Raw genomic sequence first — 20,966 nt, 5'->3', positions numbered from 1 at the left:
CATTTTCAGATCAGCGTACCTTCATACCCTTCTATGCTGTTCTTTTTTGTCTTCATTACATTTGAACGTCTTCGGGATGAACTTTTAAGACGCGGTTCGATTTCGGGCTGTTCTGTCCTCCGCGTCGGCGACAGTCGAGACTCTGGCTCCACCTGGCGGTAGCTTTGGGCAGCGCGGTTTGACTCGTCTGTCAGTTCGCCGGAGCGAAGCGCTCGAGGATCAGGAACGAAATCTGAAATACGAGGAGCTGCCCGCCTTGCTCACATGTACCTATCTGACCATTCCTCCGAATAGACTTCATTTTATTTCTGAACACGAATACATTATTTGTAATAAAATACAGTAGTTATCAGAACTTGAAATTCATTCGGAAAGGAATTATTATGGCGTCTATTGGAGACTTTGATCCGCTCCGCTCCAGCGTACCCGCAACTAAGATTGAAGTTACAGTTTCCTGCAGGTAAGTAAGATCATATGGCAATGGAGCACTTATTTAATATCTGCAGATCTTTAAGTGTGCTCAGTTCATGTACAACGGCACGGGCCTTATAAGTATTTGATTTGTTTTTAAAATATCATAGAGGGCAAATGAGACCAAGAACGAAGCACTTGTTTAGTATATTAATAATATGGGCCAGATTGTTTCTACAATGTTGACTTTGATTTCAATTGGGTTAGTTTTACCTTAAGTAGCGCTCAAATGCTTAGAAAGGTTTAGAAAAACCGAAACCCACATGGGTATAAGGGTATGTGCACGGCGTGCTATGAAAGCGGTGATGAAGCGCAATGAAACGCAACATTTAACGTTATGCTGCCGGGAGTGAACACGAATAGGAACGGTTTGGAACACGGTCAGGGAATGGCAGAACGCAAAAGTCGGTGAAACACTTTGTTTGGGATTTCTGAGAGGTGGAAGTTTATTTATAGATGGCATTCCTTTTCATATGAATGATCAAAGTGAATTACAGATGCGCAGTTGCATCGCTGTTTCCGAAGAGCAGACTATTTGTTCTCGTTTTACCTATATCAGTTTTTAACTATCAATTTCTGTTTATTAATAATAGACTCCAGCTTTGAACACACACACACACACACACACACACACACACACAAACACACAAACACGCGCGCGCAAAGAAATGTTCACATCTGAACCCCTTGCATCTTACCTTGCCTTAATTGCTGGGAGCTTTGTTATGTAAATTCGATTAGATTATAAATAATATCTGTAATTTTCTCTGAAGTGTGATTTTGTCTATATGTCTGACATCTAACGTTATAATAGCTAGTATAGGTTGTAATGGGCCTATCATTAAGTGTATTGTTAAAGACTTAAAAAATGCTTAAGGTGCAATTTCTTGGTCTTGATTATTGAGAAATAATTTTGTAGCCTGTGTGTGTGTGACAAAAAAAAACAGTTATTTTGACATTGTGGGGACGATTTTTCAGGTCCCCACAAAGATCTGTGAATGCAATCAAAAAAATAAAAATGCCAAAAGTCTTGTATTTTGTTTGGGTACTAATGGTTAATGTTAGGACTGGGTAGGGGTTAGGTCGTCATGTTGGGATTAGATTATTCCGAATAGAAATTAATGGAGAGTCCCCACAAAGATACAATCACAAACCGATGTGTGTGTGTGTGTGCGCGCGCGCGCGCTCTGCAGGAGACTGCCACGCTGACCAGAGCGTTCAGCTTATCAGCCATGTGACCTAAGACAGGCTTCAGGGTGATGGATGCATGCATAACTTTGATTTCCAGCATTAAATAATCAGTTCATTTATCTTGACTATAAAGGTGTTTGTTATTCATATTCATTATGCGGTCATACTTTCCGCTGTTTGTTGAATTGAAGTAATTTAAGTCCTAAGTTTTTTGGCTTTAAGACGCATTTCGAAGGGGTATTTGAAGAAACATCACGGGTGATGGGGAATTTACCTCCCACCCATCTTTTAAATACCTACATTTAAATCTGAAACCTGTTTTGCCTAATCATCTGCCGTTCCTACCTCTGAAATGCATTCTGTGCTGCTTGTTGTAATTCGTTTATTATGGCGCTGGAGCTGGGCACAGTATGAGGTTAATTTCCACTTCACTTACTCTGACGTGCGAACGTCCATTATTGAACACTTCAAAAAAGTCGCTAACCTGTAAAGTTCATTGTCTTTTGTAACCTTTATAAACCACCACGTCATCCAGACACCGCCGTCGTGGCGTTAATATGAGACGTATAGTCGCTTTTTGTGTGATCACTTAACTTAGGAGAAATGAAGCAGAACTTCTGCTTATACGATTCATCCTCAAGGCTGAGATCGTTGTGTTATGTTTCTCTTTTCCTTTTCTATGTCTTTGCTATTGATACATGGTCTGTGATCATATTTGGGGGGCTGGGGGGTAAAAGGTCGTCATGCGCCGCCTTTTCCGTATGGTGGGGTTTATTATTATAGTTTTGGGGAGCGGCTGTAGTGCGGGATCCCACGTGGTCTCGGGGTATATTAAAATGAAATGATTTATTTTAGCATAGCTCCCTGTGTAATGCATAGTTACTAAAGAGTATTTAATGAGGGGAAACCACCCCGTGGTAGATTAGCGTAGTATCATACCCGCAAACTGACACCCTGAGCTGCGGCTGCTGACTGAATTATGTCTTGTTCGTTTTTCCTTCGAGATGATTACAGTATGATTTCTATTCTGTTTTGTGATCCGTATCAGTAAACATTCTGTCTTCTGTTAGCACACGGTCACACGGTCTCGCTAATATTAATTCATTCTCAGCCTCTCTTGCCTGGTTTTTGCTGAGCTGTAGGACACAAGCTGGCTGCCCTCCAAACTTCTCGTATGGAAGGTTTGCTTTTCGCTGAAAGAACCGCGAACCAAAAATAGGCGAAGAAAAATCAGTTTTGAAATGTATTTAAGTGGACTTAAATATACAGTGAATATTCAGCAGCATTTTAAGGCTGTGGGGTTTCTAACCTGAAGTATCCCCTTGTTCCCTCCAGGGCTGGGGGGTTTGAATCCTGCCTCTAAGTTAGCATGTTCTCTCTGTGATGTGTCTATCCACTGGATAAATTGCACGTGTAAATGAATCTGGTTTGTACATGTATATGCCCTCTGATGGACTGGCTTTCTGTCTAAGGTGTATTCTCTCCCAGTGACATGTGCTGCATGAGATACACCATAGCCCCCCACCCCCTCCACCCTATTCCGGGTGAGAAATGGATGAACATGTTAGTATTGGCCTATTTGAATGATTTTTTTTTTTTATTAGGATGCAAACAGGTCATTTCATTCCCAAAGTTGTTGTTGTCGATTTCTGTCCAAGGCAGTGCAGAGGAAGTAGCTATGAGTTCATTCTTATGTTCTCGTTGGCTGCAGACGTTTACACGAATCAGACATGGCCATCAGCAATTGCGCCTTTCTCCCTTTGTCGCCTGTTTCCGCCACCGCAATAGCTGGACAGCTATAATCACACATTCCGGAACGCGGGCCGACTTCTCGAAGCTTATGCTGGGATCCTGCGAAGATCCACTGGATCCCTGAGCACTTTCCCCCTCTCTGTAAAGGTCCACTTAAAGTTGTCAAACATGATCCCCAGCCTTCTTAAAGGGGATCTTTTGAGAAGAAGATGTGGAGAATAATATTTGATGATTTGGTGTTAGGAAAATACAACACAAGTATCTGACCTAAGATTCCCTGTAAGAGGCATTGGAGACGTTCTTTGTTGGGCAAGGAGAGAATTACAATAGGAGAGGGAAGATGCCACAGGAGGGAGGTAGCTAACAGCCAGGACATCCGGCTGGGGCTGTTTCTCCATTGGATAGATGTGTACCCATCCATTTTGTGGGGGTTTTATACTTTGCATCACAACTTGAAGGTACAGAAATAAACTGTACAGAAAGTTCTGGTTAGCAGGAAACATGACAAGAGAAGGAATGCTGAAGATATCTGAAGTGGATGGGAGATGTTTGTGTAATTTTACTGCACGCAGGAAAAATCTTCATCTTTTTTCGTCTTGCTGCAAGATTAGTAGACCTATGTCCTTTATTAAAATAATAAAAAAAACAATAGTATTGTTGTTTCAATCAGATATACAGACACTTAACCACCTGCCTGTTTAACGATGATGTAAATTTAGGACCAGCCTATCATCCATCTTTACCAAATATGACTGGCCTATATTGCTAGGTGGTAACTACCTTTCCACAATCACAGGGAGATAATGCTAATTCAGTGTGAATCAGTTTCATGTTGAGATCCAATAAATTGTGCAACTAGGCATTCTGATCCACAATGTGCAAAGCCTAAGATTTTTAATGCAAATTTGAACCTTCATTTCAAGGTTCAGGTCATATGGTGACACAGTGGGTTGTTACCACATCAAGGCCGTGGGTTCGAGTCTGGCCCTGGGTCCCAAGGCTGAGTGACAATCATAGGTTTGGACTTGCAACCCGAGGTATTGTAACTAGAAAAATAATCTGCGTGTTGTTCAAGTATATTGGTCGTTCCACGTGACCTAGTGTGGGTTCCCTGGAATGTGTGGGTGTACACCCTGTATCTTGGGTCCATCTCACAGAGATCCGAAGTACATCAGTAGCTATCGTTGAAGGATGGATGCAGCAGCAGGACTGCATTTATGTAGCATATGAAATTTAACACTATCAAAGTGTTACCAGAAATGCTGGATAATCTTGTTGCTATAAACTGATGCCAGCAAGATGCCAACAACATGTAACTGGCCCGGCACTTTGTGTGACTTAAAGCTTCAGCTCGTTTTCATAGCTCTACTACACTTCTAACGTCTATGTATTATTTGTTTACTTTTAATTATTCTTGTATTTGGTGTGGTTGAATGTGTATGCACTTCAGTGCTTTCGCTCGACGTGACCGATATGTCGTGAATCGCGAGTCTGGCTTGTGGCAGCCATTTTGTGGTCACATGGTTTCTTCCTTCTTGTCGTTTCTGTAGGAACCTGCTGGACATGGACACGTTCTCCAAGTCAGATCCTGGTACGTGCCCCTTACTGTTGGTCGGGCTGTCACCACCCTCCAGCCTCCACTCGTTTAGTCTTCACGTTCGCACATCTGTGGATATCGTTGGTGATATTTTTGTCCCACTGCAGTCCTGTGATTTTCTCGGTTTGCTAGGACTATAGCAATTAAAAAATGTGACTTCAGGGTAATAATAAGGCATAGTTAAAATTAGAACATATTCTTAAGGGACTAGTCACAGTACATCTGTGGAAAGTATCTTAAGATGGTCTTACTGTAGCTTCAGCTCAACAGATAGAACCGTAAATACTTGTCACTATCTTCGGCTCCTTGGACTTTCATACCAGGGAATATGAAATGTGCGGTTGGGCAGTTACTGCAGCAGAAGAAGTTCTTGACAAGTGAAGACAGAGTGAAGACGATAACACAAAAAAAAAACGATGAGAAGAATCAGCTGTGTTTGGCTCTCTGCTGAAAATAAATGTGCTTTATTTGTGGAAGCTAGTCGAGCTTATAAAACGTTATGGGGCACTTGGGCTATTTTAATTAGGTCTGTTGCTCTTAATCGGGTTTAATGTCCTTTAGCACAACGGTTCTCCAAGATATTAGACTGGCATCCCACCCAGGGGGGCCCTTCACGTCGTTCTGCTTTGTGTCCTGTGCTGCATGACCCCCCCCCCCCCCACTCTCCCTGAGTGCCTGCACTGGACAGACAGTTATGGAACATGCTTGGATGAGTGATATACAGGCCTGGCTCTGACGTGGCAGTGCCCTGCTCCTACAAGCATCGTATCACATGGTACTGGAAGGGGCTGCCCGCCATGCAGGGGCAGGAAAGCGCTGGCTGATTTTTAAGGCCGGTAAATATTTATGCTAATCTGTTACTTTTAGAAGCATGTCAGAATAATTTATAAATGCTTCCAGCACTTGCTGACTGAAATAGAGGGGGAAGGAATGACAAGGAAAGGTAACGCTTTCTGACGGCCATGAAAAACAGGCGCAGGGTTACTGCACAAAGCCACTGGAATAGTATTAGTAAACCAATCAGTTGCATTTTACAATAATGGCAATAATTCATGCTTAGCATAACCATTCAGATATATCCAGTGTTTGAATATCCAGCCATTGATTATTCTGTGCCTTTGGCTCTTTATACTCTGACTGGTTGATTAGAAACAAAATCCTGGTCTGGATTTGTAGCTTCTGGACCTGAAATGCCCAACACTGGATATATAACTAAAAGAGTGTATAAGAGGAGGAAGACTATACATTGGGTATGTAGTGATCCCAGAAGCCTCAGTGGCCTGCTGTTGATGCCTTTAGAACGTTTGTTGAGCAGGTTCAGGTCCTCGCAGGTATGGAGTTATATATGACATCATATAGTGTGTTGGTTTATCTGCATGTAAGCTTCACTGTGGTTGTGTACAGTGATGCAGTGGTTCGTACACCTCTGGCATCAGGGCTTTGGGGTTCGCGTCCTTTCCCTGGCTTTCTCTGTACGTCACGCGCTCATGGCACTTTCTACAATCCTCCCGCTTCTTCCTGCACGGCGGTGGATCGAAATAATAGAATCAAACTACGGATTATTTTATCGTAAGTGAAACCAAAGAAGAGATACGCATCCCAGCGAAACTTTAGATCAGATGTTGTACTGGCGCTGCAGGCGCTGCATTTATTAGCTTATCAGCTGTGTTGTTCGATCATTTCGATTTGGTTCCATGCCACCCCCATAAATATAACTGGCTCCTGGTGGCCACTCCAATGAAAATCTTCTGTAGGCACCACTGTTATTGCACCCTTGTGAGTTATTGCCTCTGAATTGCCCTAAGTGTGGGGGACCTAAGTGTGGGGGACCTAAGTGTGGCCCTTTGCTTCCTGGGTACACTGCAGGTTCCCCATGTCACTGGCCTGGGCAGATGGCAGTGATCGAAGCACCACACAGGTGGGAGCTTCGAACGACCAAGCTGGTGAACCTTGACATGCGTTTGCCGGTTCTAGTCATGGTTCTGCTCCGTGGTTCTGCTCCATTAGCCATCACTCCCCAGAATGGAGGACTCGACTGACATATCTTCTGCTTCTACATCTCACCCACAATTCACAGTTAGGGGTTTCATCTGGTAGCCTCATCTGCATCTATAATTGGGTGCCTCTGCCTCATTTAGGGCCAGCTAAATGCGTTCTGCATTTGACAGTGGAGAGACACCAAATGTAATTCTGTGGTGTGAGAGGAGCTGGGATCGCGGTATGGTTTGTAAGTCGATTCCTGGAGAAATGGTAGAATATCAGCCAGTTACAGCATATCATCAAAATGGCGCCATAGTCTGCATACAGTATGTGTTTTGTGGTGACATGAAGGGTGAATTTACTGCAGAGAACGCGTTGGCATTTGTTACCTGCTCATCTCTACTCGTACCCTCAGGCATTCACCGGAATGAGGTGTAGGGATCCAGATTGTTGTTAAATGGGTAAAAATACTAGATAAATTCCTGGCAGATATATTGAGATAAATAATTTGACTCAAAAAAGCACAAATCTCCAGAAAACAACTGGAAGTCACTGTGGTTTACTTTGCCTCATGCTCTTCTTTCGTCTGGCTAAATTATTTAATCTGGAACATTTGGCTTTCTGTCGCAGTCAGATCTGTTTTGTTCCTGAGTTGTTGAGTCTGAGCACGTGGCATATTGCTGGTTCTCTGAGCACAGCTTGAGTTACTGTATCTCAGCCTGACGGTGCACTTATGAGATTATTATTTTAGTTACAATATAATGGATGTCAGTGCAAATGAATGTAGATGTGTGCTATCATTCAATGGGGTGAAAATAATCAGTGTGTACGTCTCGAAAGTCCCCTAAAAGAATGGTTTTTAAACATGTCAGATTGTGTGTGCTGGAAATACCGTATAGTGTATAGAATGATGTGCTGAATGGCCGCTGGGTTCTGGGAAAAATATGTTTCCTCTTCCGTAATCCTCTTTAAAAATTCAGCACACTGCCTGTGTCTGCTGTCCATATTGCTTATATAGTACGTGGTCGCAGCAGGCCTGGACTTGATCCCAGGAAGCACAGGACACGTATCAGGGGACATCCTCGTCTGTAGCTAGCCTGTACTCCACAGCTCTCCAGTCCCCTTAAAGATAGAGTCAGTCGGCTACCATCCTGTGTCAGACCTGTTCAGTAGACACAGACACGCTGAAAAAAGGTGTAAATCTACAGATTTATTACCAGGGTGACTCTCTGCTTGTGCATTTTGTGGGCCCCAAAACAATGTTAAATGACTACATGCTTTCACGTCACCCAGAAAATATTCCCTTGAAACTTGCTAATGATGGTGGAACCCCATCTTCAAAAGTGTGGCAGACATGAAGAATAATTTCAAAAGCTGTAACGTTGACAATGTGATGTTGCCCTGTCTGTATTCTGGATATAGTCTGGCTGTACTTCAGTGTACCACACTGTACTTTGGCTATACTCTTGATACCCTCTGGTTATACTCTGTACTCTGGCTGTGCCCAGGATACCCTCCTGCTCTACTCTGGCTATACACTGGATGCTCTCTTGCTATACTCTATGCTGTCACTGTACACTGGATGCCCTCTGGCTATACTCTGTACTGTGGCTGTACATTGGATGCCCTCTGGCTAAACTGTGTACTCTGGCTGTGCACTGGATGCCCTCTGACTAAACTGTGCACTCTGACTCTCAATAATTCCTGGAAATTAGGGTCAAATACTAGCAGTGCGATAGAGTTGCAATAGAACAGACCATTTGTGATGCACTTTTAAAGAGTAAGACGTTTAAAAAATCAGATTGTATATAATCAGTGCATGAATATCAAATTAGCATGTGCATTAAAGCATGTTAGTGGATTATTCCCCACTGAATCAGTGGATTTAGGGAATGTTAGCAGATAACAGATTAGGCTTGGATCCTGGATAAACGCGTAACATACGGACAGCCCATTAATTGTAAATTGGAGTATTAAAGATAAAGGCTTTGAAATGTGATTCATTCATTCATTCATTTTTGCAGTGGCAGTAGTTAAATATAATATTGCAGCAGGTGATTGTAGAGTGACAGACGGAGGTGGTGAAATGTTTGAGTAAACAGTAACATTTTTGTGGTATGTCGCTTTTGATATGGCTTTGGAGTGCAAATCTGAAACTTCTAAACATTAATAAACATTGCTTGAATGTTTTTGGGCTTTACCCATGTCTGCATTATGTTGCAGTTCAGCTGATTTTGGATCAGTGGTATATTATTTTTAATAAACTAAACATTAAGCTTCCTGATGGTGTGGTCTTTGTGAAAAAGTGTAAATGCAGTGTTTGAATATGATTACCTCACTTTTTTGTTGTTGTACTTTTTAGTTATAGTGAGATTTCTCACGCTGACCTGACCAAACATTTTCTTCTCTTTTCCATGTCACTGGGAAAACCACACATTAATGCTCCTACATCTGAGCCACTGGAGCATCGGCATGCAGCACAGCAAACTGCTGGAGACTATATGCAAGGGCAACATGGAGGAAAGGGCAGAGACAATATGCTTTATTAGTGATGAAGTCATTAAGATGCCCTCGGTTACCACGGAAACACTGAAACAGTTAGAACATTAATCTGATCTGAATTTTGAAACATTCTTTCCCTACTTCTCCCTATAAATATATCAATAATTAACAAAAGATAATTCAAAGCAATAAACACCAGCAACACAATCTTTAACCAAGGTAAGCTTGTCAACAAGGCAGGTAACCCTGGTTGTTAATAGCACCAAATGTAACTTTTCAGTAAACACACAGATGTAACTACATACATATGTGGGTGTGATATATAAATATTGTAAATCAATGCATTCATTCATTTCCAAAAATATCGCTGCTCAGTCTTTCTGTGTTTAATGCAATCAAAATGCCCGCAAAATGCTTCCTGGAACTGTCTGAATCTACATGAACCACATGACGATCAAGCATTTTTAACTTCCTTTGACGTGACTCTCTGACTGTTTGGATGCATTCTGACTGTGCCTTAACCATACTCTGGGTGCACACTGACTGTGCCTTAACCATACTCTGGGTGCACACTGACTGTGCTTTAACCATACTCTGGGTGCACACTGACTGTGCCTTAACCATACTCTGGGTGCACTCTGACTGTGCCTTAACCATACTCTGGGTGCACACTGACTGTGCCTTAACCATACTCTGGGTGGACACTGACTGTGCTTTAACCATACTCTGGGTGCACTCTGACTGTGCCTTAACCATACTCTGGGTGCACTCTGACTGTGCCTTAACCATACTCTGGGTGCACTCTGACTGTGCCTTAACCATACTCTGGGTGCACTCTGACTGTGCCTTAACCATACTCTGGGTGCACTCTGACTGTGCATTAACCATACTCTGGGTGCACTCTGACTGTGCCTTAACCATACTCTGGGTGCACTCTGACTGTGCCTTAACCATACTCTGGGTGCACTCTGACTGTGCATTAACCATACTCTGGGTGCACTCTGACTGTGCATTAACCATACTCTGGGTGCACTCTGGCTGTCCTGTGTGTTCTGGCTGTACTCTGCCTCACTCTGGATACTCTCTGCCTGTACAGTTGGGATTACCATACGGGAGATGAAGGAGTGAAAACAGGCTTAAACATCTTTCAGCTGTCTAGGGTGCCCAGTGCATATAATAGATTATTAGCATCTTTTGACATTCTTAACAATCTCAACTATTCAAATTATTGACCTATTGTGGTGGTGATGTTCATTAGTCCCATTTAATAAAGGGATAATAGGAAAAGAAGGACCCATGAAGTGCTCTTGAAAGAAATAATCAAAGTGATGTCATTCGTTCCTGCTGACCGTATGCTAACCACAAGTGATGTTTCAGGCAAAAATGTTTTATTTGTTTATTAATGTTTATGGTCATGTGGATACTGTAGTACCTTTGTGAAATTCCCTAATACTGGCACTGTGGAAAGAGGCGAGATGTCAGAGAGGTTGTGAGCTCTAATCCCCCCAGAACATTTAATAATACCTACCAGAGAGCTTTAAACACTGAGCCAAAAGTAATTAGAGCTGGTTGAATTCTCTCTCCGAACTGGAGACCAACCTTTGATTAGTCTGTAGTTATGAAGCTCCACTGCTTGGCTGATCTTGTTAAATGAGAGGAAATAGAATTTATTAAAAACAAATTAAGTCAGAAGGTCAGATTCCAACGTGTCTTGGGTTTCTCTGGTCTCCCAGCAAAATGGCAGCCGTTACCGGTAATAGGATGTGCCGGCATTGCAGTTTCGTGACTGGGGATGTACAATACTTTAGGAATTGAACTAGCTGACCCCAGTCCTACAGAATGTGTTGCTGTTCTCCACTGCTGAGTGGCTGGAAGTACGTTTGGCTGAATGTGATACAAGTAGGAAGTTTGCTGTGCGAATAGAGTAGAGTCAGGTGAGCACGGCAGTTTCTGGAGTGATGTTGACTGCTACCTCTGCCTCACTGACCCTCACATCCATCCTGACTCATTAGTTGTTGCTTTCTTACATGCACTCTCAAAATCATCTCTAATTTTTTTTATTTTTATTCTTTCCAAAATAGTATTTTTATATTCATAAACCTGTTCTCCCACGGCTCGCCCTCAGACGAGTGGTGATGTGTCTGGTTCTGTTTCCCGCCGAGCGCAGATGGTAAGATGTCAATTTATAAAACATGGGTTTGGTCCCCGCTGATCCAATGATGCTGCAACTAGGGCTTTTTATAGACACACCTTAGCTGCCATGAACATTTAAATTGTCCTAGATTAATGGGACTGGCTGTGCCTCGTACTCTGGGCGACCGCCTTGATTGGCCAGTTAGCAGTTATACATCCTCAGGGACTCAACCTCGCAGACTCGTTAATGTATTAATATGCAATAATAGGGCTTTTCTTGTGTGAAAGTTACATGTGTTGTGAGTCTTCTCTGCGTCAACATCATGGTCAGAAGGTCGCCAGTTTCAGCCACGTCTGCGGGTCCTTGACCGAAGCCCTTCACCCCCCAGCTCACTGGGTGCGGCTACAGGTGGCCGTCAATCATAGTCAGCTTGCGCTCACCTACAGAGAGCGAGTTGGGGGGAGGCGTAAAGAGAATTTCCCCGTGGGGATCAGTAACGTATGTATTATTAGCTGTCAGAGTGACGTCGTGCTGCTTCACTTGTCATGCTTAGACGCTCCCACGTCTACCGGATGAACAAATTCAAAAGCAAGCTGCAGCTCTTCCTCAATCATCTGGCTGGATGCGGACATCTCCTGTGCCGGCTCTCCGTGGTCGTGCTTTCAAAGTGTCTGCCCCTTGAGGGTAGAGTCCTAATTCGGGTCTCCCTTCAGAAGGCAAAATCACTGGGCTGGCATATCGGGAAAAACCTCCAAATCAGAGGGCTTTGTCTGTTTGGCCTCCCTGCAGGGGGCAGTAATGATCTGGACTGAGGTGTTTTTGGACATCAAACACAGAGGGGCAGACGAGTGCCCCATTGGTTGGCAGCGAGACTCTTTCATCTGCCAGTTCCTCACATCTCCCCTCCCCCCCCCCTCCCCCCCCCCCCCTCCCCTTGCCTCGCCCACCCCGGGTGTTTGTTGAGTAAAGGCAACACACCAGTAAAGACAACTGGCATTCTTTTATGGGTTGTTGATCTATAAAAGGGGGAAACCCTATTTTTTTTGTTATGGAACATTAACTTTAGACCATTTAGCTGCAGCAATTAGCAAATAGTGCCCATTTATTCCTAATGATCTGAATGTGCACACAGACCTGCTCTGAGAACTCTATCAAAAGTTTTAATTAGTTAGCAGTCTAGGTTGGGAAATCACCATCCGGCTGACTTGATTTAATGTACCCCCCCATGTCTTTTGGTCATTTGCCCATGGAATAAGGAGGGTTTCTGCACACCAGGGCTCAGGACCCCACAGAAGATTCTGAGACAAAAGCTGCATTAGCTCTGCTCCGGCTTCCTAACCATGATCTCACCCTGGATGGAGATACCATCCTCAGTCCTCCTCGCTCTTCTGCCTAACAGTCATCCTTTTATATTTTCTTATTTTTAAAAATGCTTTTCTTCTGTTACTGTGAATGGAACGGCCTGCGTTTAAGCCCACATGGTAGAATGTATCACATAAATGTCCATCAGCTCAACTTGCAAAAAGGCCGGCAGTCATCATGGGAACATTCTTCATCACAGTCCAGGGTAGAGGAACTGGAAATCTGAGTAAACGCCTATCTACTTGGGAGGGGAAAAACAAACACTTTCTCCGTGGTTTACGTTCGTTTCTGGCTCCTGCAAAATGTACGGGAGAATTAGTCTGTGCTGTCGGTCTTCTTTGTCTGGTCATAGATCCAGGGTCAAACACATATTTATTCTTCGTCTTTCCAGATCCTTATTTCCAATTCAGGACCATGGTGACCCAGGAACCTGTAACTGATGCTGTGAGTCTGAATCTAATGTCCTCCAGATCTCTGTCAGGAATGTAAAAGGCCATCATAGCAAGTTGAAACTTGCCGACTGCAAAATCCGACAATACTATAAACAATAAAAAAGCAATAATATTTCAAAACGATATTTTTTTTTCCACTTGCATTTCAAAGAGATTGACACAGAGATAAAAAAAAATCTGACTCAAAACCTAAGAAGCAAGCCAAAGATTCAGAACATATATCATGTTTGCAGTTTGGTGTCGAAATGTCTGTAATAATTCTTACATAATGGGATAATGGACCCTTTCCATTACTGTCTCTTCCATCAATTCTGTCTGAAAGCGTTTTAGCCACTGGCATTTTTACAGGTGCTCAAACCTTCTCAGTCGTTCAAAGATTCTTTTTCTGTTCCTCGGTAATCAAATGGTTTATTACATATTACGGATGACCACCTGTATCAATAAAAGCTTATTTGATTTATGTTGGATTTTATGTGAATCATGGTCAGGCATGATTATGAATTTCTGCCAAGCAGATTAGCATATTTGAATTTTATAGTTGCCTCTATTTTTTCACAAGTCATTAAAACTGAAATTGTGCATCTTTTCTGGTCCTGCTGTTCACAGCTCACCTGTTTCAGAACCTGGTACTTCAGGAGGGAGTGGGGGGGGGCGGGGGGGGGGGGGGGGGGAGTAGAGGTTGATTAGAGAAATAGCAGGAGAAATGCAGCCTGCAGCTGTGCCGCCCGGACCCCCACGGTGCACCGAGTGCCGTTGGCGTAATTAGCTGGGGGGGGGGGGGGGGGGACTCCTGCCGTACCGTGAGCTAAATAATGAGCCTAATGGGGTGGCATCAGCCACACTGGGGGGGGGGGGACACAGTTTGTGCTTCGAGTGAGGCATCTTCCTGTGGGGGTGTGCATGTATGTGTCACGGTTTGCTTTGGTTACTGTTGGAGTTCAGATGTGCCTGTTGGCTTTTTCTTCTCTCATTATCTTTACGCGTGAACATGTCTTCATAATCCCACGGCACACTTTTGTGGCTCTACACCTTCACAAGAATAATAAACCCTGGAAAGTGAACCTGGGGGGGTGTTATTTTTCTTTTTCTTATCAGCTTTCAAACTTTTTAGTGTAAATAATCATATATTGCACTGAAGTCAAAGCCTGTTCATCCCCGCAATGACGTGAAGGGCTTTGTGTGAATCTGTGTGCGTCTTTTTGATGAAGCACTCTTTCCTTTCCTGAGTTTTCATGTCTCTTTCCCCTCTTTCTCTCATTCTGCCAGTGGTCGTGCTTTATGTTCAGAGTATCGGCACAAAGGAGTGGAGGGAGGTGAGTGCAAAGGTCTTGCCACTGTTACCGTGTCTACATCGTGTTCGTAGTTTGCTCATTGTGTGTGTAGTGTGCGTTGGTGTTCAGTTCTGTGTTGTTTGGCTTCATGGATAATTAATAAAAGATCCTTCTGTTAAAGCTACTCAGTATTAACCAGTTACAAGATAAAAAAAATAAGGATCGAGTAGGAATTTTACCTGAACTTCCTGTTGCTTCCTTGTATGTTTCTTTGAAAAAGAGCAGTTATGTTTAAAGAAGGGCCTTACAGCCAGGGACCCAACAAAAATTTCTGTTGCTCTTTCACTGGAAGTAGAGAGCAAATCTGTATGAAACTTATGGCTGAACAGGTAGCAGTAAATTGTAGTACAAATTGGTAGATAAACCAAGCAGAGAGCTCATTATCCAGAGCAATAGCAGGAATATCGCAATAGATCTGTCTGTCTGCTCTAGTGTGGCTGTGTTTGGTAAACAGGATGTAGAAAAGTCTGCGCCTGAGTACTTTGGTGGTTTTCAGTGGGAACCGGAGCCACTAAAGCGAGAAAAGTGATACGCAGCAGCAGGTCAGCTAGTGAAGTGGCTGAGGTTTTTCCACTCTGTGAGATAACAGATTCTCGCTCAGGAGGGGCTCATGAAATATTCACTGAAAGAATCAGGCCTGCCGTCTCCATCTTGCAGCTTCTGCGCCCACGCTGATGCCGGGGAAGCCCCAATTTTCCGGCCGCATGCTCACCTCGAGTTCCAGCAGGCGATCGTCTGTTCAGCATCACCCGCCGTTTATGCTCTTTTATCGTGTTTAACCGGAGTTTTTGCCTGGGTAGAGGGGGCGCAAATAAAACAGGGTTTTTTATTACTCTGGAGGGACGAGTGTTCGGGAATAACCTGATAGCCAGGTGACTCATTATCTGCGAAAGATCAAATGACTGACCACGAATTAATTGCAGGATGCATAGTAATAATGTAAATATATGGATATATTAATGAAAGCCTTATTAATTACACAATAAAAATAATTATACTGTCCACAGATAACCTGCTACTGCAATGAAGTTTTTGTTGTGGTCTATGGCTCATCAAATGCTCATTCACACGCAATACGTAGTATACATACAAACTCATTTATCGGAAAGATTTTTAGCTACTAAATATTGTATTGAGTTCAGCTGTCTGTATTCTAATGCATTGGTCAGCCCGCTGGTTTGAGATTTTCAATTCTGTATGTATGTAAGTCTGTCTGTATGTAACAGTTTTATTACCTTGCAAATAGTCTGTATGGAGTGAAAACTATCCTAATGCTTTTTATGTAGCTAATTTTAGGTTAATAATGGAATAATACAGATTTGTCCCCAGATTTCTTGTGTGAGTGTGAGAGTCAGAAAGTGTGTCGTGCCAGATGTGTGAAGGTCGTGTCAGATGTGTGAAGGTCGTGCCAGATGTGTGAGGGTCACTCCAGATGTGTGAGGGTCACTCCAGATGTGTGAGGGTTACTCCAGTTGTGTGATAGGGTCGCGCCAGATGTGTGAGGGTCGCGCCAGATGTGTGAGGGTCGCGCCAGATGTGTGAGGGTCGCGCCAGATGTGTGAGGGCCGCGCCAGATGTGTGAGGGTCGCGCCAGATGTGTGAGGGTCGCGCCAGATGTGTGAGGGTCGCGCCAGATGTGTGAGGGTCGCGCCAGATGTGTGAGGGTCGCGCCAGATGTGTGAGGGTCGCGCCAGATGTGTGAGGGCCGCGCCAGATGTGTGAGGGTCGCGCCAGATGTGTGAGGGTCGCGCCAGATGTGTGAGGGTCGCGCCAGATGTGTGAGGGCTGTGCCAGATGTGTGAGGGTCGCGCCAGATGTGTGAGGGTCGCGCCAGATGTGTGAGGGCCGGCAGCCCTGAAGAGTAAGGGTACAGTAAGAGTAAGGGTACAGTAAGAGTAAGGGAAGTTACCCTCTGCTTTTCTCTCACCACTCCCCTTCTCTCTTTGGGGAGTCATGTTTAATTTGTCCTTTTTGCACCTATCAAAGGTGCACAGCCGTAACCCCGGTCGACAGGCAGGGTAAGGGCCTAGCGGGGTGCTACCGGAAAGGGAGGGGTGGTGGGGGGGGATGGAGAGTTTGGCAGATTGACCTGCTTACATGCTGCTTCAGAGCCGTGAAAACATCACTTATTGCCTCATGCATTTAAATGGCAGTTATTTTTATATCTTTTATATATAATGGAAAAGTTTCAAGTTATAAAGAAATAGACACCTTCTAAAGGATTTATAGGACAGCTTGTAGGGGGAAGCTGAAATAAGGCTGATGTTTTGGTCTCGGTGAGCTGATCGCTGTAAATCCTAACTTTGACCATGTGGGGCCATAATGTAGATCCACCACAGCATGGTGGAGGTGAGCCATGGCTAACCATAGCCGGCCTCAGCTCCATGCCAGAACACTGGAGCCAGTCCTCGTGGTTATGTGGTGCGTCCATGTTACTGCAAGGCACAGACAGAAAATCTCTGATTATTATTATGTATACAGTGAACAGTATTTCAGAGTTTTGTTGGAGAAAGTGACTGCTCGAAAGACTACCTCTGTGTGGTTCCACTGGACTGCTGTGCAGGACCACATAGCCTGCATGTGCCCTGGCAGAGACTATGAGAGAGTCTGTAGATATATGAAGGTTGCGTCTGTGTGCTGTTCCTTACCTGTATATATGCAGGGATGTGGTTGGGAGTGGATGTTAGCTTGCATCGTGCATCTTATCTCCATTCCTGGTTGTGGTTTTCATGGACAGAGCTGTGCATGTGGTTGGATGGACACGGAGGGCTGTAAAGGGCCTCATCTGACCTGAACCTCAAGCATGTTCTTCAGTGATTTGATGCCAAGTGTGAAGTGGCAGGGAAAATCAGCATCACTGAATCGGCCAGCTTGGTGCACTGGGGCCAGGGAAAGTGGTGGGAAGGTGAAAGGTGACGTCGGCATGAACTCCTCTGTTCTGCATTCAGAAAAGGTCTGGTGATGCCAACAATGACGATATTTAACTTTTCTTCGTCTAGGGCATTTTTCTTCATCTGTGATGGATGAACAGAATCTTCAGTAGTTTGAAGACTCTCCGCTTCTGTCAAGAAAATAACATGCATCATGGCATTGACAAAGTCCGAGCTGGACACTTAAGATGAACAGACCACCGTCTGCACAGACCCCTTCTACCGCATTAACACCACTGCGGTTGGCCAGAGACCTCAGCTACATCAGTGGCTTCATCTTCGTACGGTGTGATGTTAAATATATATAATAAGCACAGTTGCTGGACTGGAATGTCGAGCGAGAGATTAAGCAGATTTTCAGCATTAAAAAAAGAACGTAGGCACTGCAAAAAGAAAAAGCTTTGGGAGGTAATTGCATCGCTCGAGTGACGGACGGCGTTGCATAAAACCAGCATAAAACCCTCCCGACTGAAGAGCGTTCATTAGCCCCTGTCCAGAGTGCTTGACTGCGCGCATTGTGCACCTCTGTGGGAGGCAATATGAAAGCTAACCTCGTTTCTCGGAATTTGAAATTACAATGCGGCTCCCAGGCGCGGTGAACGAGATGAGCCAGATCCAGTTAGCTGCCTGTTATTCACCACAAACGACGTGCTCCTTAGGTTAATCTCACTGGCTGTTTTTGGGGAAGAAGATTATCCTGCATGTTTTGGCTGCGTCTCGATTCCGAGAGCCGTAATAAAGTTGTTAATGCAGATAGCTGTTTTGACTGCTGAATTCAGGCCTCATCTGTTTTGCTGACGCTGTGCCCTTCACTAATGTACTTAGCCGTAACTACTTCAGCACGTATAATGCCTATTGCATAAAGAATGAAAGTATACATAACAGCGCAGTGGAATGGCTAAGGGTCTGTAAAAGCTTATAGCAGTGGTCAGTTCTCTCATTAGCCACTTAGCAGGCACCAGAGGAGCCTCCTAGGCATTAATATGCAGTTTCATATAAGCTGCCCCTGCTGTTTTCACCTGTTATGATTCTGACACTTTCAAGGCGAATTCCGGCTGTTTTAGTGACGACTGAATCAAAGCACCCGGGAATTTCCCCAGATACCTCTACTTCCAGAGGCAAACTGTACGAGAATTTCTTTTCTCTTGTCACTGAAAAGCGTTTGTATTCACATATTAAACTTTATCCATGGATTTCTTACTTTTATTCCTTCGGCTTAAATAACGGGAGGGATGGGGGGGGGGAGGTTGTAATCCCCCCCCCCAATAATCTAAACCAGCTAATAGGACCCCCCCAACATTCATTTCTGCCCCTAAATGGGTGGAGACTTCAACACCCCTACCCCCAATATTCAAACCAAAGTTAGGCCCTTGGGTTAGTCCAAAACACATGAGAACTTTAACGACATAGATGCATTTGAGTGTTGAGTGTTGTCATCTCTCGTCATTTTTGTCTAAGTAGTATTTGTTTAATTAGATTTTGTTTAGTTTGCCTTGCCAGTGCAGCCAACGCTGATGCACTGATACACTGATTCCCAGCAAGGTCTACAGGGCTGTAAAACATCCCCCCCACTTGCTTTTCTGTTTTATTTTTGCCTGCTCAGTTCGGTAGAACGGAGGTGATTGAAAACACACTGAACCCCGATTTTGTGCGGAAATTCGTGCTGGATTTCTTCTTCGAGGAGAAGCAGAACCTGCGCTTTGACGTGTGAGTATGGAGATGCAGATGTGGTTTTCGCACGCGGTTCACGTACCCGTCCTGCTTCCCTCCATCACCACATTACACAGATTTGATGCAACAGCCCCATAACAGGTGTCTACAATAATTGAGATTGAGCAGATATACTGTGTCCTATTATAATGTAGTTAATTAAACCTCACTTCCTGAAATGAACTTGCTGTCTCCTTCATATAGTCTGATAAGTATATGAATCATGCTTGAAATGTTAAGCAAGCAAGGCTTTCTCTTTAAGAGATCAAAGATAATCAGATGTTTCCGTTATATTGTTCTAGGTTTACTGTATCTCTTACCACGACCTGATAGATTACCGTTTCCGTTATATTGTTCTAGGTTTACCGTATCTCTTACCACGACTCGATAGATTACCGTTTCCGTCATATTTTTCTAGGTTTACTGTATCTCTTACCGCGACTTGATAGATTTCTGTTTCCGTTATATTGTTCTAGGTTTACTGTATCTCTTACGACGACTCAATAGATTACCGTTTCCGTTATATTGTTCTAGGTTTACCATATCTCTTACCACGACTCGATAGATTACCGTTTCCGTTATATTGTTCTAGGTTTACCGTATCTCTTACCACGACTTGATAGATTTCCGGTTCCGTTATATTGTTCTAGGTTTACCGTATCTCTTACCACAACCTGCATGCAGAGTCCTAGCATAATCAGTGTATTTGACCCGTAATTCCTGGAGTTCACTGACCCAGATTTCTTTACCTGGTTATCTCCTGCCTGCAGGCTCCCATAGGTCTCAGTGGAACAGCTAATTTACTTTGTAGGGCAAAGTGTTAAATTTTAGTTTGTGTGTTAGTTACTGTATTTTATGATTATTTTACACAAATGTGTGTCTCCCCTAAATTTATACAGGTACAATGTGGATTCCAGAAGCTGTAATATTTCGAAACATGTAAGCACTTCTGCGTCTATGTGCGCTGCTCTTTTGTCTGTGTGTTTGTGTGTGTTCACACTACATATCTGCCAGTATTGCTCAGCGGCAGGACCGGCTGGAGAGTGCTATGGTACCCAAGCTAACGGTAACAGCCAGTGTGCAGTTCTGTCTGCTTAAGCCGACTGGCTCCCTCTGCTCCATGAGTGTTTTTCACCCAGAATTTGTCCCCTGCAGTCTCTCTTTGCTGGCCCTAAACGCTGGAACTGGATAGGTGCTTTGCTGTTTCGTAGAATGCATTTTGAAAAACGTCAGTTAAATTGACAATTAGAAACACTTTTAGCCAGTTAATGTCTTAGTAGGGGTTGTCATGCATTTATTACTGTTTTTCTCCTGGAAAAAGTATTTTTTTAAATAACACATTTTAATTTCCTTCTTCCTGCACCAATGTGGATAAACAGAAGGTTAGTATAATTTCCATATACTTCTTAATAGAATGATGTTATACACCAGGGATGCCTGATTATGGTAAAAAATAATGAAATTACGTATTTTACCTGTTGAATGGCTGTAGCATGATAAATGGTATATTTTGATGTATCGGTCAGTGGAATGTGGGGTCTGTCTGTGTCGGGG

The 20,966-nt window shown here is 43.7% G+C and overlaps 1 protein-coding gene across 1 annotated transcript in view; it reads left to right on the top strand.

Annotated features, from left to right (window-relative positions):
* The first annotated feature begins 30 nt into the window (after nt 1-30).
* LOC125725494 (copine-9-like) overlaps nt 31-20,966 on the top strand; it is a 47,591-nt gene continuing 26,655 nt past the window's right edge. The window contains exons 1-5 of the mRNA XM_049002444.1: nt 31-460; nt 4,965-5,005; nt 14,708-14,754; nt 19,306-19,409; nt 20,312-20,351. Of these exons, the coding sequence (XP_048858401.1) occupies nt 384-460; nt 4,965-5,005; nt 14,708-14,754; nt 19,306-19,409; nt 20,312-20,351 (309 nt within the window). The 5' untranslated portion in view covers nt 31-383. The remainder of the gene's footprint in view (nt 461-4,964; nt 5,006-14,707; nt 14,755-19,305; nt 19,410-20,311; nt 20,352-20,966) is intronic.

This window comes from Brienomyrus brachyistius, unplaced genomic scaffold (genome assembly GCF_023856365.1).
Source record: "Brienomyrus brachyistius isolate T26 unplaced genomic scaffold, BBRACH_0.4 scaffold68, whole genome shotgun sequence".
Taxonomy (NCBI): Eukaryota; Metazoa; Chordata; class Actinopteri; order Osteoglossiformes; family Mormyridae; genus Brienomyrus; species Brienomyrus brachyistius.
Note: the sequence above shows the minus strand (reverse complement) of the source record. Positions and strands in the feature narration are given on the sequence as shown.